The sequence below is a fragment of the Rousettus aegyptiacus genome, unplaced genomic scaffold, assembly GCF_014176215.1.
Source record: "Rousettus aegyptiacus isolate mRouAeg1 unplaced genomic scaffold, mRouAeg1.p scaffold_m13_p_1, whole genome shotgun sequence".
Classification (NCBI taxonomy): domain Eukaryota; kingdom Metazoa; phylum Chordata; class Mammalia; order Chiroptera; family Pteropodidae; genus Rousettus; species Rousettus aegyptiacus.
In genome coordinates, this window is record NW_023416284.1 from 29,257,448 (window position 1) to 29,272,730 (window position 15,283).

The 15,283-nt window shown below is 44.1% G+C and overlaps 1 protein-coding gene across 2 annotated transcripts; it reads left to right on the forward strand.

Moving 5' to 3' along the window:
• The first annotated feature begins 9 nt into the window (after positions 1-9).
• On the forward strand, positions 10-5,675 carry BTBD19 (BTB domain containing 19). Of its 2 annotated transcripts, XM_016123509.2 has the most exons (8): positions 10-1,050; positions 2,320-2,533; positions 2,624-2,677; positions 3,905-3,964; positions 4,045-4,113; positions 4,191-4,322; positions 4,446-4,571; positions 4,703-5,675. In XM_016123509.2, the coding sequence occupies exons 1-8, from the start codon at positions 965-967 to the stop codon at positions 4,835-4,837; spliced, it is 876 nt and encodes a 291-aa protein (XP_015978995.2). In that variant the 5' UTR covers positions 10-964; the 3' UTR covers positions 4,838-5,675. The 2 variants fall into 2 exon arrangements, with proteins under 2 accessions (XP_015978995.2, XP_015978996.2); XM_016123510.2 differs by lacking the exon at positions 4,446-4,571.
• Positions 5,676-15,283: the final 9,608 nt, after the last annotated feature.

Consider the following 15,283-nt stretch of genomic DNA (forward strand, 5'->3'; position numbering starts at 1 on the left):
GTCCAAACAAGGACAAACATTTCCGTTCCCTGAGCAGAGATAGGGTGGGGCTTGGCTGACTTCCTCAGCTCTGGGCTGCCTTAGCGCAAGGGAGGGAAGGGTGAGAGGTGGTGGGATCCCACTCTGGACTGAGCATCTAGCCTCCTGACCCCTGCTGACCCAAGTACTCTGGGGCTTGTCCCCAGCTGACCACACCCCATGTGTTGCATTTCAGGGATGCCAGAGGCCATGACTCTTCTGTCACAGCTGACACCTCCTCACCTGACCCCCCTCTAAGAGGAACGGGACTTCCTCCTCCCAAAAAAAGCCCTGTCTGGGCCCTGAAAACCAGTCATGAGAGTGAGGGTTTTCCCTGTTGAGTGGTGTTCCCCAGACTTGGTTAACCTGATCCTGGCCCTGTGTGCATGTGGGTGGAAGGGTAGGAGGGGCAGGGAGTTTGAACTCTGAACCCAGAATGGGCAGGGTCTAAGACCCTTCGACTCTGTTTAGGGCCCCTCTGAAGTCTGAAGTTTTCCCTGGACCTGTGAGACGTGGGCGGGGCCTCCCCAGGCCAGGCTCCAGTTTCCGTGGAAACCCACAGGCTTCCCACCCCAGCGGCTGCCTGGGCAGGCTCCCAGCTGGGCTTTGTCAGCAACCAGCCTCTCCTCCCTGTTTGGTCAGCTACATCTCGGCCTTTCTTGGTCACCTTCCTGAGTCCTTATCCCCAAGCCGAGCCTCGGGCCTCCTCCACCAGCCTCTGATGCCTTCAACCTGGGCCTCTCCTGCCCCATCTCTAAACTTCAGCTTCTCAGCAAACAGGCCTCCCAAGCTCCCGCCCCTCCCTCCCAGGCCTTTCTAGTCTCCTCACCAGATGTAGGGTCTGGCCAGGCCTCCTTCTCCTTCCCACCTACCTCCTCCCACATACCAACAGACAATAGGCCTACTAGGCTATTCCACCCATTTATTCCCCTGCCTCACCCCACTCATGGAGAACCCAGGACTGGTTGCGCACGGGGAGGCTGCACCTTTTTCCACAGCACTCCGAAGCCTCGTCAACAATCGCCTATACAGGTGAGGGTGTGGGCCCTGTCTGTGGGTTTTTGATAGCTGGCTTTGCTGAACCCTATGACTGTGAGGAAACCCTGGGTACAGAAGAAGTGGGGGATTAAGAGTTGACCCTTCGCTGAATTCAGTCTGGGGAAGTCAACTGTAGAGGATGGCTGCTGGTCACTCAGGGTCCATGATATCTTGAGATCCAGAGGTGGAGGTAGTGGGGAATGTAGCCCAGAGTGGTTGTGTGGCCTCGGGCAAAAACCTTCCTTTTTTAGATCTTGGGCTCCTGGAAGAGAAGAGCCCTCTGCTCCCTGGATCCTGAGAGATGGAATGTAACTTGAGTCCCTCCCTAGGGAAGCAGAGGAGAATGACCCTGTTCTGAGAACTGGAGATTCACAAGAGGAACAAAGCTCAAGGGATTGAGCCACAGTCTCAGACAGGAAGTGATTCAAGGGTGCTGCCTGGGGCTCACTGTCTGCCCAGGATGCAAGTGGTGTCTGAAACTAGGGATAGCGTATGGGGGCAGGGCTTGTCGGGAGAAGGAGAATGCAGCTTTCTGTCTTCAGTGCCTTAGAATTGGATTCTGCTCCAAGGGTTGGCGACTTCATAATCCTTCTGCTTCGGGGATCATAGTCTAGTCTGAGTAGTGGGAACCCCAGGCCTTTGATAGGGGACTGAAGACTCAAAGGAGCTCAAGGTTCATCTCCTGCCTCCTACCTGCTGTGCTGTCAGAGGCTCAAAGGCTGGGGCCGGAAGTGATCATTAAGATGGAAAATGTGGTCTGGACTCTTGATGGTGCATCACTGCCTTGTCTGTTTGCGGCCAGCCAGCGCACTCTGCACCTCCATCCACCCACCCCCTCCTGCCTGGAGGAGGCTGAAAAAAGCTGAGTTTGCAGTCTGTGGAGGAGGAGCCAAGAAGAGTTTCCCTTCCCCCAAGACTCAGACTGGGGAGGAGAGGGGAAGTAGGATCAATCTTGCATCGACCCTGGTACCCCTCAGTGATGAAGTATAGCCACCTCCTCTGAGACTTGAGTTTGAGATTACCATCTCTCATGGGAGAGAAACTTGAGATTAAACGTAGACACTTGCCTGAGGTACTTATAGGGTAGACCTGGGACTAGAATTCAGGCTTTTGTGTCCCAGACCTTCAGCTAGAAGGACTAAGCACCTCCTCTAATATCTCAGATAAAGAAATAAAGGCTCAGAGTGGGCAAAGGCAAAGCCTAGAGTTGTACCCTAGACTCTGGCCTCTTCTCCCATGGCTCTCTGCTCCTCTCCCCCACAGTGATGTTCGCTTTGTGGTTGGTCAAGAACGGCAGGAGGTGTTTGCCCACCGGTGCTTGTTGGCCTGTAGATGCAACTTCTTTCAGCGACTTCTGGGCCAGGAGCCAGGCCCTGGGGTGCCCAGCCCCGTGGTGCTCAGCACTGTGCCAGCTGAGGCCTTCCTGGCAGTGCTGGAGTTCTTGTACACCAACAGTGTCAAGCTGTATCGCCACTCTGTGAGCCCATTGGGCAGGGATCTGGGTGGGAAAGGGAATGGGTTGAAGGGAAGAGGAAACTTCCTTCCACTCCAACCACCCACATTGCAGGTGCTAGAGGTGCTGACAGCAGCTGTAGAGTATGGGCTGGAGGAATTGAGAAAGGTAGGTTTATGTGGCAAGCCCATCTTGTTTCTCTTGCCTCTTGTGCATTCTGTGCATACCCTACTTCACACACTGTCTTGGAGAGGAACATATACCAATGGAGAAGTATGAATATCACTGTGTAAATAGGCGTGTTTGTGTGCCAAAGGATATGTACACGCCCTATGTATGTGGTGGGGGCACAATGGGTGTTTATGGCTGGTGCTGTAGATACCAAGATAAGTCAGCCTTGATTCCTGTTCTTCAGACAGACACATGAAAACTCCTCTGTGTGAAGGGCTGGGCTAGGTCTCTCCCATCTCCAACTTGACCTCCCTTAACCCACTGGCGTAAGAAGTGTGAGAGATGATGGTAAATGGTGCTGAGACTGTATGGAGGGCCTCTAATTTCACCACCAAGGACAGAGGAGGGAAAGACTTCCTGAAGAAGGAAACATTTATGTTGGATCTGGTAGAATGCGTAGGAATTTGTTCAGAGGGAGAATGGAAAGATGGCATTCTAGTTACAGAGGCACAAAAGGAGCTGGTGAAACATTTAGTGTGGCTGGACTAAAAGTGTGAGAGGAGACGAGGGAGAGATGAGATTGGAAAGGATGCTAGGGACTGGTTCAATTGGGATTTTTCAAGAATTTGGACTTCTTAAAAAAAAAAAAAAAGAATTTTGACTTATTTTGCCCAGAGGGTAGTGGAGATTCATTGGAGGTTTCAAGTAGGGAGTGAGGATTTGGAAGCTAAGGGCAGAACGGATTGGGAGAAATAGGAGGGGCTCACCAGTCCTATAGAGATGGGGTGGCAGTGATAGCCCAAGGGAGCACTTCATGACTTTGAGATAAGTGGAATTGGCATGACCCTGTGTTTTTCAGGATGCAGGATGAGAGGGAGCTGTCATGGATGAAACTCAAAGTTTTTGGTTAAAACAGAAGTCTTTGGTTTTGAGTGTCTTTGAATCAAGAGGGTGACAGTAGAAGAAGATAAGCAACCTGAGTGAAAGGGAGAATAGAATTTTTGCACGGTTCTTATATAGTCTGATTAGTGGGGAAGGTAGACTGCTGGGCTTGGCTTTACTAGACCCTATTCCTTCCATGTTTGCTAAGTCTCAGTCCCCGCCTCCCTTGGTCTGCAAGGCCTGGTGGTTCATTGCTCCAAGCCTGCTCAATGCTTCTGGGCTGGGGTTTGGGTCTGGGAGTAAGGACACCTCAGCATAACCCATATTCATTTCTATTCCCAGTTATGCCTGGAGTTTGTGGCGAAGGTTTTGGACGTGGAGTTGGTTTGTGAGGCCCTGCAGGTGGGTGTTGCTGGACCCCAGCATGTAGTCCCCAGTAGCCTCTCCAGTTTCCAACTTGATCTCCCTCATTCTGCTCCCAGGTGGCCGTAACCTTTGGCCTGGGACCACTGCAGGAGCGTTGCATAGCCTTCATAGAGGCCCATAGCCAGGTACAGCACCCCATTTTCATACTACCAAGCCCACACACCTCATTCCGCTCCTCCCTAACCCATTCTCGGACCCACAGGAGGTGCTTCGGACCCGAGGCTTCCTGGAGCTGTCGGCGCCCGCGTTGCTGCCTCTGCTGCGCAGTGACAAGCTCTGCGTAGACGAGGCTGAACTCGTCCTGGCAGCCCGGAGCTGGGCGCGCGTGGGCGCGGTGAGCCAGGCTAAGGGGAGCGTGGGGTGGGGGTGCTGAAGGGGGCTTGGGCCGCAGGAATCCGTCGAACGGGCGGCGGGCCAGGCGTCCCCGCTCGCTCGGGCTCAGGGCTGGCGTCTGCAGGCGGTGCTGGAGCGGCCTGTGGCCGAGGTAGCGGCCCCGGTGGTGCGGGAGCTGAGACTGGCTTTGCTGGCCCCAGCGGAGCTGAGCGCCCTGGAAGAGCAGAACCGGCGGGAGCCGCTGATCCCGGTGCGGAAGCCAGGAACCAGGCTGAGATCCACTCAGCAGGGTGGGGGGAAGGCATGGGGGAGGCGCGGCCCAGAGTCTGCGGGACGAGGGGGGCACTGCGGGACTCCGTGGTGACCGGCCTTCCCCTGCAGGTGGAGCAGATTGTGGAGGCGTGGAAGTGCCACGCTCTGCGAAGAGGGAATGCAGCCCGAGGTGCCCCGTGCCGCCGCCGGCGGGGTACCCTGCCCCGGGAGCATCACCGCTTTCTGGACCTGCCCTTTAAGTGACCAAAGGCTATCTCCTGCAAGGAATTCTGGGCTTGTCCTAAACCACACTTCCCGACACGCTCAGCGCTGGGAGCGGCTCCCAGCATGCTGCGCGAGCGGGACGCGGGAAGGACCGCGGTCTGCCTGGCGCGACGCCCTGTGGGTGGGGCGGAAGAGGAGCGGAGGAAAGAGCGCGGCTTTGGGCTGGGCCGAGCCTCCTGGCCCCAGCAAAAATCAAATGCGATTGTGAGCCGGGCGGGGGCAAGAAAAAAAAAAATCCAGTTTCCCTCGCACCATACCTTCCCTAGCTCTACACCAGTTTCTAGGCACTGTCGCCGCTGTTTATTCCTAACCACTCCATAACTTTTCAGCTCAGCTCCCCCTTTAATTCCAGACGTTCTTCCTGGAGAGTGCTTTCCGCATGCCCCACAGACACCTCGTACTTAGTCCAAAATTGAGCTTCCTCATCTTTATCCGGTTCTGACCTCATTGCGTTTCTCATCTCCGTGAGTGCCCAAGCCAGAAACCTGGATCTCACCCTGGAAAGAAATCTCCATTTGTAAGGGTGCCTCCCTCTCTATTCCAAGAAAAGGATGACTAACTAACTCAAGAGAATCTTAGTGGAAAAGGCACCCACCTGAACTCCGCCAAACGAACCACACCCTTATGTACCGTGGCGGCATTCTGGTAACTGGTTTTCCCTCACTTTTTTTTTTTTTTTTTGTCTTTAGCTGAAAATGGTATTTAAGCTGGTATTTCAGGTCAACTCAAAGAGGTACTCATTTTTTTCCCTGGGTATGTCCCATGTATACATGAGGTATACATGTTAATAAACTTCTGTTTGTTTTTCTCTTGTTAATCTTTTATTTTTCTTTTAAATCACAGGGGTCTCAGCCAAGACCTCAAAGTAGAGGAAAATTATTTTTCGCCCTTACAAAATCTTTACAATTGGTTCAGTTTTCTCAGCTCCAGTTCAGCCAGTCCTGTCTGCGACAGGGATTACTGCAACAGACTCTAATTAGTTTTTCTGACTTCACTCTAATGCACCCCTCCCCCTCAATCCATTTCACACACTGCAGCTGGGTTTATCCAAAATTGTTAGCCCTACTCCTCTTATTAAGCCCTTCAACATCCCCATTGCACTCAGGACAAAATATTATATATTTCACCTTCAGAGCATTCAAAAGTAGTAGTGGCTCCAAATGTTAGCAGCTCTTTTCTCAACAACTATCTTTGCATGGATTCACCGATCCTTCTGGCACTAGTCCTATAGCTCTGGATTTATTCTCTTGGTTATTGAAGACTCCCCCATTCTACTGTCGTTCATTACACATTCAGTCTTCCTGAGGATCTGAAACTCCCTGGAGAAAGATGCTGGGAGCCTTATTTCTGCTTCCTTAGTCCCTGGCACATAATCAGTGCTCTGTAAATGTTTGTCGATGACTTTATTCCTTAAATGTTATTCCATAAATAGTTTAAAAGAACTGTAAAACAAAATACTACCAATCTAAAATGAGGGACAATTGACTATTTGGAAGAAAATAAAGTTAGACTTCTGTCTAAGGAATTTTATACAAAAATATGTCGCACATGATTAGCGATAGTTGTTTAGTATTATCTCTCAAGACCAAAAATGTGGTTACCTTTAATACCACTTCATGACAGCATCACTTGGATAATGAAAATTGAAAGTAAACTAATGTCCTAGAGGTTGGTTTAACCTAGAGAATTGGTTTACTCGGATGATATATTCTTGCAGTGATATAAAAAGATATTCATGATCTTTGGTGAAAATAGCATAGTGCAGACCAAATAGAGCAAGATTCTGTCAATGTAAGCAACGTCCAAACCTGTAGAGAATTTTTATAAGACTTTATTTAAGCCAACTGACAACAGTGCTGGGAAACAAGATCTCAAATGATCTGGAGAATAACGGTTGTGTAGTTTCTTTTATATGTTTGGAATTAAAAAGGGAACATAAGGAAGATCGCATGAAGGTGGGAGAAAGCAAGATGGGGAAAACAGGATAGTTAACAAGATAAGTGCTCTCTTGAGAGTGGTTAAGTTTCGGAGTGTTCTGAAAAAGAGGCATTTCAAAGGTGTGTTAACCTAGATATACAGAAACAATGCACAGGGCTTGCTTAAGGCAAAGATAAACCTTTTACTAAGGAAGTTAAAGGCCCACTGTTGGAATACTTGTATAACTTGGGAATCAAGGAAGAGTTAAGCATTAAGATTTAAGACTAGCAGGGAGCACACTGAACCCAAGCATACCTGGAGTTAGAAAACTTCAAAGGTAACCATCCTCTCCCCTTTCTCTGGCTCTTTCAAAACATTTGTTTGATTCTATTTCGGTGTGGAGCATCTTGCTCTGTGGGCTGGAATATACTCTAAGAGTTCTTGCCTTCAGTAGTTTATGGTTTTAGCCAAAGAATAAAGACTCTTACAAATTTAGTTTTACAAACCTTGGGGAAAGATAATTAAGGTTACGGTTTGGTCAGGTGCCCACCACTAAGCCAAAATTCAGAGAAAAGTTTCACATTGTGCTAATGTGGATATGCCCATAAAACTCACCATGAATAAGGCCCAGAAGAGAAAGTCTGATGGTCAGAGAATTCATATATGTTCATGGTACCAGGATTAGATATTCTTGTTCATTGAGAAAGGGGGCATTAACTTTTTCAATAAACTTTGTTAAAAGCTTGTTGAAAAGCTAGGCATCCTCCTCTTGGAAATTTAGGTGGCTTTATTTGGTATGCTGATTTTTTTTGATTGGTTAAAATCCAGAGCCTCTCCATAATTTTTCTGAATTCCTGGCAGCATATGCATTCCTGCTTATATCTACTTCTGCCTTTGGACTTTCTTATTCATCTACTCTGTTGATTTACACAGGAAGCCCAAATCCTTCACTTTTGGGTGGTGGTGGGGTTTACTGGCACAAAGCTGTTGTGTATTTAGGGGAGTGGGGATTGAGTTTTTCAAAAGTTTATAATGCTGGTGGAAGGAAAGACTCAAATTGCTGAGTACAAATACACTGCCACTATGTCAATGCCACCTCTCTCCTCTCTCTCCCCTCAATCAGTTATGAGGAAGCCCTTTTCTGTTCATGGGCAGAACATTCTGTTCAATAACCTTACTCTGCCCTTCCCTTGGGGGTCTAATTTTCTGTCATGAGTACTTATTTATTTTCCCAAAGTCAATTTCTTTGGGCAAACAGGAATTCTGGTTACTATAGTGTTCTTACTATTTTTATGGCTTTGTAGCCATCGATTTTAATAGTTTCTGATGCGTTCCTTTAGCAATCTGGGTTCCAAGATATAAAACATCTACTGGGAAGAAGGCATGGTGAGAGCTGTTTAAAAAGTAGCAGAGGTGGGTGTTACAGAGCTTTAGCGGATCACAGAGTTAGTACTGAAGAAATAATGTAATAACTATAACACTAATAATACCCCATCTACCTTACCTTTCCTCCCCCACCCTCTACCCTCTGGTAACTACTAGTCTATAGTCCATGTCCATGAGTCTCTGTTTGTTTGTCTTGTTCCTTCATTGGCTTTAGGTTTATGATCCAGCAATCCCTCTGCTGGGTAATACCCCAAAGACTTAAAAAATCATTTCCATAAAGATATTTGCATACCAATGTTCATAGCAGCATTATTCACAATGTCCAGGGCATGGAAGCAACCGAAGTGTCCTATGATAGATGATTGGCTAAAGAAGTTGCGGTACATATATACAATGGAATATTACTCAGCCATAAGAAGAGATGAAATACAGCCATTTGCAACAACATGGATGGACCGCGAAATAATCTTGCTAAGCAAAATAAGCCAGATAGAAAAAAGTTGAAAATCACATGATATCATTTGAGTTTTAAAAGATGGGTATGATTTCAACAGACAGGGATGCAGGTTTTCCATCAGAGAGAACAGCCAGAAATAAAAGAAGAAGAAAAGGAAACTGGGGGTGCTGTGAGGAAGAGCGAAGGGGTGAATTTAGCTAAAACATGAGCTACAAGTTAGAAAGGAAGTGGTGAGTAATAAGGAGGAAAGAATATGTCCATGTGATAAAGAGAATTTAAGAATTAGGATATTAAATAATATTGATATTTTTAAAATTATGTAATAAAGTAGTAACTAAACATTTTAAACAGGAGAATGACATGGAAGGTCCATTGAATACCTTGATTATCATCCCACATTTGAGTGGAATTTGCACTACAAGGCACAGGTTAGTGAATCTGCAAAAGGTCATGAAAGCTGTAAACATGACATAGATTTGTTTTAAAAACTACAATGGTATGGCCAGAGTTCCTTGGAGGACTGTAACTTGAAAAAGTGCCAAGAGTGGTTAGGATATACTTGATCATCCTGAGAGGCAGGTCAAAAGCCCAACATAGGAAATTTTCCTGGAGTGGGTGGGAGCAATGCCCCATACAATGCAGCCTCTCTCTCCACCAGACAAACGGACTAACTTTTGGCAGGAGTCATAAATCTGGCATACAGTGATGGACTATGCTCAGAAATACAGAGTCCTTTACTTTGTATCCAGGTGGATGATGGTGGATGTGTCACCATTGCTTGTGCAATGATGGATGCAGGCAGTGATGGTGGCAATTTGAGTAGTATAGACTTTGTTTATCAGCTTGTTTCTGATTGATCCCAACAGATAAATAGGTCCTTGTTGTGGGTATTTACATGAATGGTCTCAGTGGTTCAATCAGAAACAATAATATGTTTCTATAGATTCTAGCCTAATAAAGGTAATTTTTAATCTTCCAGTAGTTTCTCAAGTGGGAGAAAAAAATAGCTTAGCCATTGAAAAAAGCCCAAGAGCCAGGAAAAAAAACATAATATCACTGGGAGTATTGACCAGAGCTGTGAGAACAGCCTTGGGTTTGTCAGCTGAGCGGAGTGACCACGTAGTTTTCCATGGGGTGCGCATAGCCCCAGCAGCCTGCCATCAGATTTCTGCATAGCCAATCATCAGTGAATCAGATTCAGACATTCAGGAGAAACCCTTTAAGTTGAAGCTCCTACTAAGATGGTGACTGTGCTTCATACAGGGAATGGGGCATCAAGTCTGCCCTGAAGATATAGCTAATAAGCTAACACTATTCAGGTGAAGCTTAGGGCCAAAGGCACCCGGACAGCTGCATTCTTGATTATTCTGTTAGAGTTTGCTGGGCCTTTCCCACAGCGTTAGTGATTGAATCTGAGTTAATCCACCCACAGATGGGAACATCAGGTTGAAGAATCACTCAAGTCATGTAGCCAGATACTCAGTTTTGACAAGAACCCAGTAAGAAGACAATAACTTTATCAAAATCATTGTGCCTGGTCACTGTATCTAGGTGGTGACAAGTCCAATACTCAAAGGGCCACCTATGGATGGAGATCCTCTCTTTATGAGAGGCTCTAATCAGTGCATATATCAATCACAGAGACTTCTAGTCAAAGAAGAATTATGATTGTGAGTCCTCAGTAGTAGAAAGAACAGCAGTGTTTTCTGGACAGCTTTCATCTCAGACTGATTGAAAGCTGCTGGTTTTTCAAGCTAGGTGATATGAAGGCCCAAGTAGAATTCCTAAGTGAGGCACATCCTGCCTCCAATACCCAAAGAGTCCAGTCATGGACCTAGTCTCCTTTTTCTTGGTTGGAGGTTGAACAGGCAGCAGTTTTTTACTGACTGCAGAAACATAAGAGATCTTTTCACACCTAGCAGGTATAAAATTTAAGAAAGACTCCACACATTTATGGCTTTCAACCTCCTCATACAGAAAATGGAGATATTGTAAAATTCAGAGATGTGTATAAAATGGGTATCAAGCAGGTGTTCAATATGTTGATTATGCAGAAAAGAGAGGGTTGTATGGGCACATAAAATAATAAAATAGCTATATAGATTAAAATTAAATATTATAACTTTTAGTTAGAATTCAGTATTCCTATTAAAGCAATTGATCATATTCCCAGCAGTGTGAATTTATTGTATCATTTATGACTTACTGCTGCTTGTGAAAATATCTTTCTATTAAGTCCCAAATCTCAAGATCTTCTCTTAAATAATAATACATATATATTTCCTGCTTGTATATATTCTTTGGTTTAAATGTACATACGCATACACAAACATATCAATAAAATCAGGCAGCACTCAAGCTGAATAAAAAACAAAAAAGCAGGTCTTTATTCTTCAAGTTTACTTGTGCTGGGAAATATTATATGTGGTTTTGTGTTTATTAAATTAACATGCTGCTTAGAAACAATTTTGTAGATCTTAACTGTTAAACTGTTTCCATTTCTTCATATTCATTTATGCAATTCATTCATTCATGCATTGGTAAAGTGTACCAATGTATCACTTCTTAACCATTTCTGGGTTCCATCCACTCTACCAGATAATGAGATATAAGGAACAATTTTCGCTGATCAGAAATTAGCAATATAATTGTGGAGATTAATCCATGGTGATGTGAGAAAAAATATTAAGTGTAAAATAAGGTTAAAGAGAGGAAGAATGTGCTGATGTGAGCTAGAAAGGTTAGAGAACGCTACAAAGAGAAAGTCAAAATGAAAGAAAGTGAAGTTTATAGGGACAGAAAAGTGACATTTGCAAAGCATTCCAACTAAAGGAGAACATACTATAGCTCAGAGGCCACATGAAAGGAAAAGTGTCGTGATCTGTGACGAGAACAGCTTGGCTCTAGAAATTCTGCCATGACACAGACCTACCTTTTACACACGTGGATCATTGGTAACACCTCATGGTTGACCCAGATATGAACTTAGGGAATATTGTGGAACATATATTAATAAATATTAAATAAATATTTCCTTATAAAATTGTCAGAGGTGGCAGCAACTTTTAGCTCTCTAATATTTGTGTTCCTTTTCCATTAGTTTTGCTCAAGAAAGTGGCTTGCTATTTCTCAATTCCCATTAACACATCCTTATGAATAAGGATGTGTGATTAGTTTCTGCCAAAGGAAGGTGAGGGGTAGTGATGTGTGTCATTTTCAGATCGTCTAGAAATGAATGGTTAAGGAGTGTAATACGTGCTTATAGGTGTTTCCCACAGTCACTTTCCCTATCTAATAGCTGAACAGAGGATTTCAAGGTGCTAGAAAGAGGCAAAGACACACTTGGAAACCTGGGTCCCCAAAAGATTATATGGATGAACCATGTGAGAAAGAAATAAATACTATTGGGTTAAGCCACTGAGATTTTGGAGTTTATCTTTACAGCAGCTAGCTAATACATCAATATATTTGTCTCATTTACCAGACACATTTTACTCATAAGATCGAATAATTATATTTTTATTCTTCTTCAAAAGGAAAGCAATTAAAGTTTAACTTAATGTAATTCAGTATACATAATTTTAAAAAATATTTCATTCCATGAAAGTCAATGTTCTAAAGCAATAGAACAACCTTTTGAAAATAACATATAGAGAGACAAAAAAAAAAAAAAAAAACAAGAGGAAAGCAGAAGAGAGAAGGAAAGCAAAAGCAGCAGCAGAAGTAGCAAAAGCAGAGGAAGTAGAAGCAGAAGCAATAGAAGTGGAAAGAGGGAAGCAGAAGAGAGAAGCAGAAGCAGCAGAAGCAGAAGCAGCAGAAGCAGCAGAAGCAGAAGCAGAAGCAGAAGCAGAAGAGGGAAGCAGAAGAGGGAAGCAGAAGCAGCAGCAGCAGAAGCAGAAGCAGAAGCAGCAGAAGCAGAAGCAGAAGCAAAAGAGGGAAGCAGAAGAGGGAAGCAGAAGCAGCAGAAGCAGAAGCAGAAGCAGAAGCAGCAGAAGCAGAAGCAGAAGCAGAAGCAGCAGAAGCAGCAGAAGCAGCAGAAGCAGCAGAAGCAGCAGAAGCAGCAGAAGCAGAAGCAGAAGCAGCAGAAGCAGAAGCAGCAGCAGCAGAAGCAGAAGCAGAAGCAGCAGAAGCAGAAGCAGAAGCAAAAGAGGGAAGCAGAAGAGGGAAGCAGAAGCAGCAGCAGCAGAAGCAGAAGCAGAAGCAGCAGAAGCAGCAGAAGCAGCAGAAGCAGCAGAAGCAGAAGCAGAAGCAAAAGAGGGAAGCAGAAGAGGGAAGCAGAAGCAGCAGAAGCAGCAGAAGCAGAAGCAGCAGAAGCAGAAGCAGAAGCAGAAGCAGCAGAAGCAGAAGCAGCAAAAGCCGCAGAAGCAGAAGCAGAAGCAAAAGAGGGAAGCAGAAGAGGGAAGCAGAAGCAGCAGAAGCAGAAGCAGAAGCAAAAGAGGGAAGCAGAAGAGGGAAGCAGAAGCAGCAGAAGCAGAAGCAGAAGCAGAAGAAGGAAAGAGAAGAGGGAAGTAGAAGCAGCAGAAGCAGCAGCAGCAGCAGCAGCAGCAGCAGAAGCAGCAGCAGCAGCAGCAGCAGCAGCAGCAGCAGCAGCAGCAGAAGCAGAAGCAGCAGAAGCAGCAGAAGCAGCAGAAGAAGGAAGCAGAAACGGAAAGCAGAAGAGGGACGCAGAAGAGAAAAGCAGAAAAAGGAAGAAGCAACAGAAGCAGAAGCAGGAGAAGCGGAAGCAGCAGAAGAGGGAAGCGTAAGCGGGATGCGGAGGCGGAGGCGGAGAAAGAGGAGGAGGAGAAGGAGGAAGAGGGAGTGGGGGGGGGGGGGGAGGAGGAGGAGGAGGAGGAGGAGGAGGAGGAGGAGGAGGAGGAGGAGGAGGAGGAGGAGGAGGAGGAGGAAGAAAAAGAAGATGTAGCCGAAGAAAGCTGAATACTGGTCTCAGGATCTGAAGAATGACATTTTGAAAATTGTAAGCATAGACAGTCCAAGAAAACTTTGTAAAAAATGTTTATTTCAAACCCTACTCCATGGTAGGTAAACTTTTTTAGTATTTGAAAAGGCATAAGTATCTTTACTTTTATCTGGCACACTTGTAAATTTAAAATCTGTAATGTTTTCTTCAATTTGTTCCTAAAAATTACATACATTCCAAACTACAGCATTGATATGTAGGTAAGGAAAGAAATTACTATACTTTTAAAATCTTATAAATAATGACCACTTATGGATTAAGGGAAGCAATCTAGGCTTTTCTATATTAAATTAAATCTAGGTGACCTTATGTAAGATTGCTGAAAGACATTGCATCATTGCTATAAAATCATAAACTGTAAACACATATGTAGAACTTTATAAGCATTTATATATATATATAGTGTGTATATGCCCCTTTTAATAAAAGATTTGAAGAATCTTTTTCTTTAAAAAAAAGATTTATTTAACAAATTTAACTAAATGGAAATACAAAAGGAAACAAATATTAAGAGGAGCAAGCAAACATTCTTACTATGGCTGACGCTAAAGTTACAAGGGTAAGAGTAAAATTCATGCCTGGGCCACCAGGAAGCCATGCCAAACTTAACTATGTTATCACAGAAGCACCAGTCTGAAAATCAGGAGCTCATGTTCAAGTTCCAGCTCTGTAGGTAGGTAGGTTGGGCAATTCACACTGCTTCTCCAAGCCTTTGTTTCCTCATATGGAAAATAACAGTCTAAAGGTAGGTCATATTTAAGGTGCCTTTTAGATAGAAAATTGGTCACTGTGTTTGCAGACAGAAACGTGTAACTTTATTAGAAGTGAATTCATGAGAATGCTAAATCAGGAACTTGCCATTCGTTTTCCTAACTGTTATGTCCTCACTCTTCCCTCTCCCTTACCACATAAAGGTGCAAAATGTACTGTCTCAGAATATTGAAACTTATTATGGAAATGAATATTTTGTTTTAACCGAATTCTATGAATATGGTTTGAGTAAACTTAGGAAAAACAGATTTGTTTAAATTAGCAGTAGAGGCAAATGAGAAATAATCCTACCTCTGCTTAAGTAAAATCACTAAGGTTTTTATATAAAAAGAAATCTCATTTAATTAGTTCTTATCAATCAGAAATAGAAGAAACTTTGAATAAAGAATGATATTTTTCCTTTTGCATTAACTTGGTATGAAAATACCACTTGAATAAAAAAAAAACTTTAAAAATGTATGCATTTCTTAAACCATAGAGAAATATTTTTTGACATCTTAGAAACTGCTGTTTTCACTTATAAACAAATGACACCAAATATAAATGCTAACCAAATTTATAAATAGGCTTTTCCTAAAGTGCCACTTAAGTAGAAGCAAAGTAATGGTATCTATGTCCCTAGATGTTTCATCATGAAACTCTGTTTTACCTCATTTTTTAAAAAATGATACTTTGTTTGATCAAGTTTGGGTTTTAACCTTCCAGACTATTTCTGATTTGTAATATTCTCTTATCTATATGTACTTTTTGTTGTCTGGAGAAGGGTCTATCAACACTATTTATTTAGTAGTCTTTTCCCATTAATACCTGTATCTTCTTGTGTTCTCTGGAAAAGAGTCAATGACCCTTTGTGATACTATAAAAAATAGAGTTTTACTATGTTATGGAGCTATTTTCTACTTTTATGCCAAAAGTAACGACCAATCCATCATCA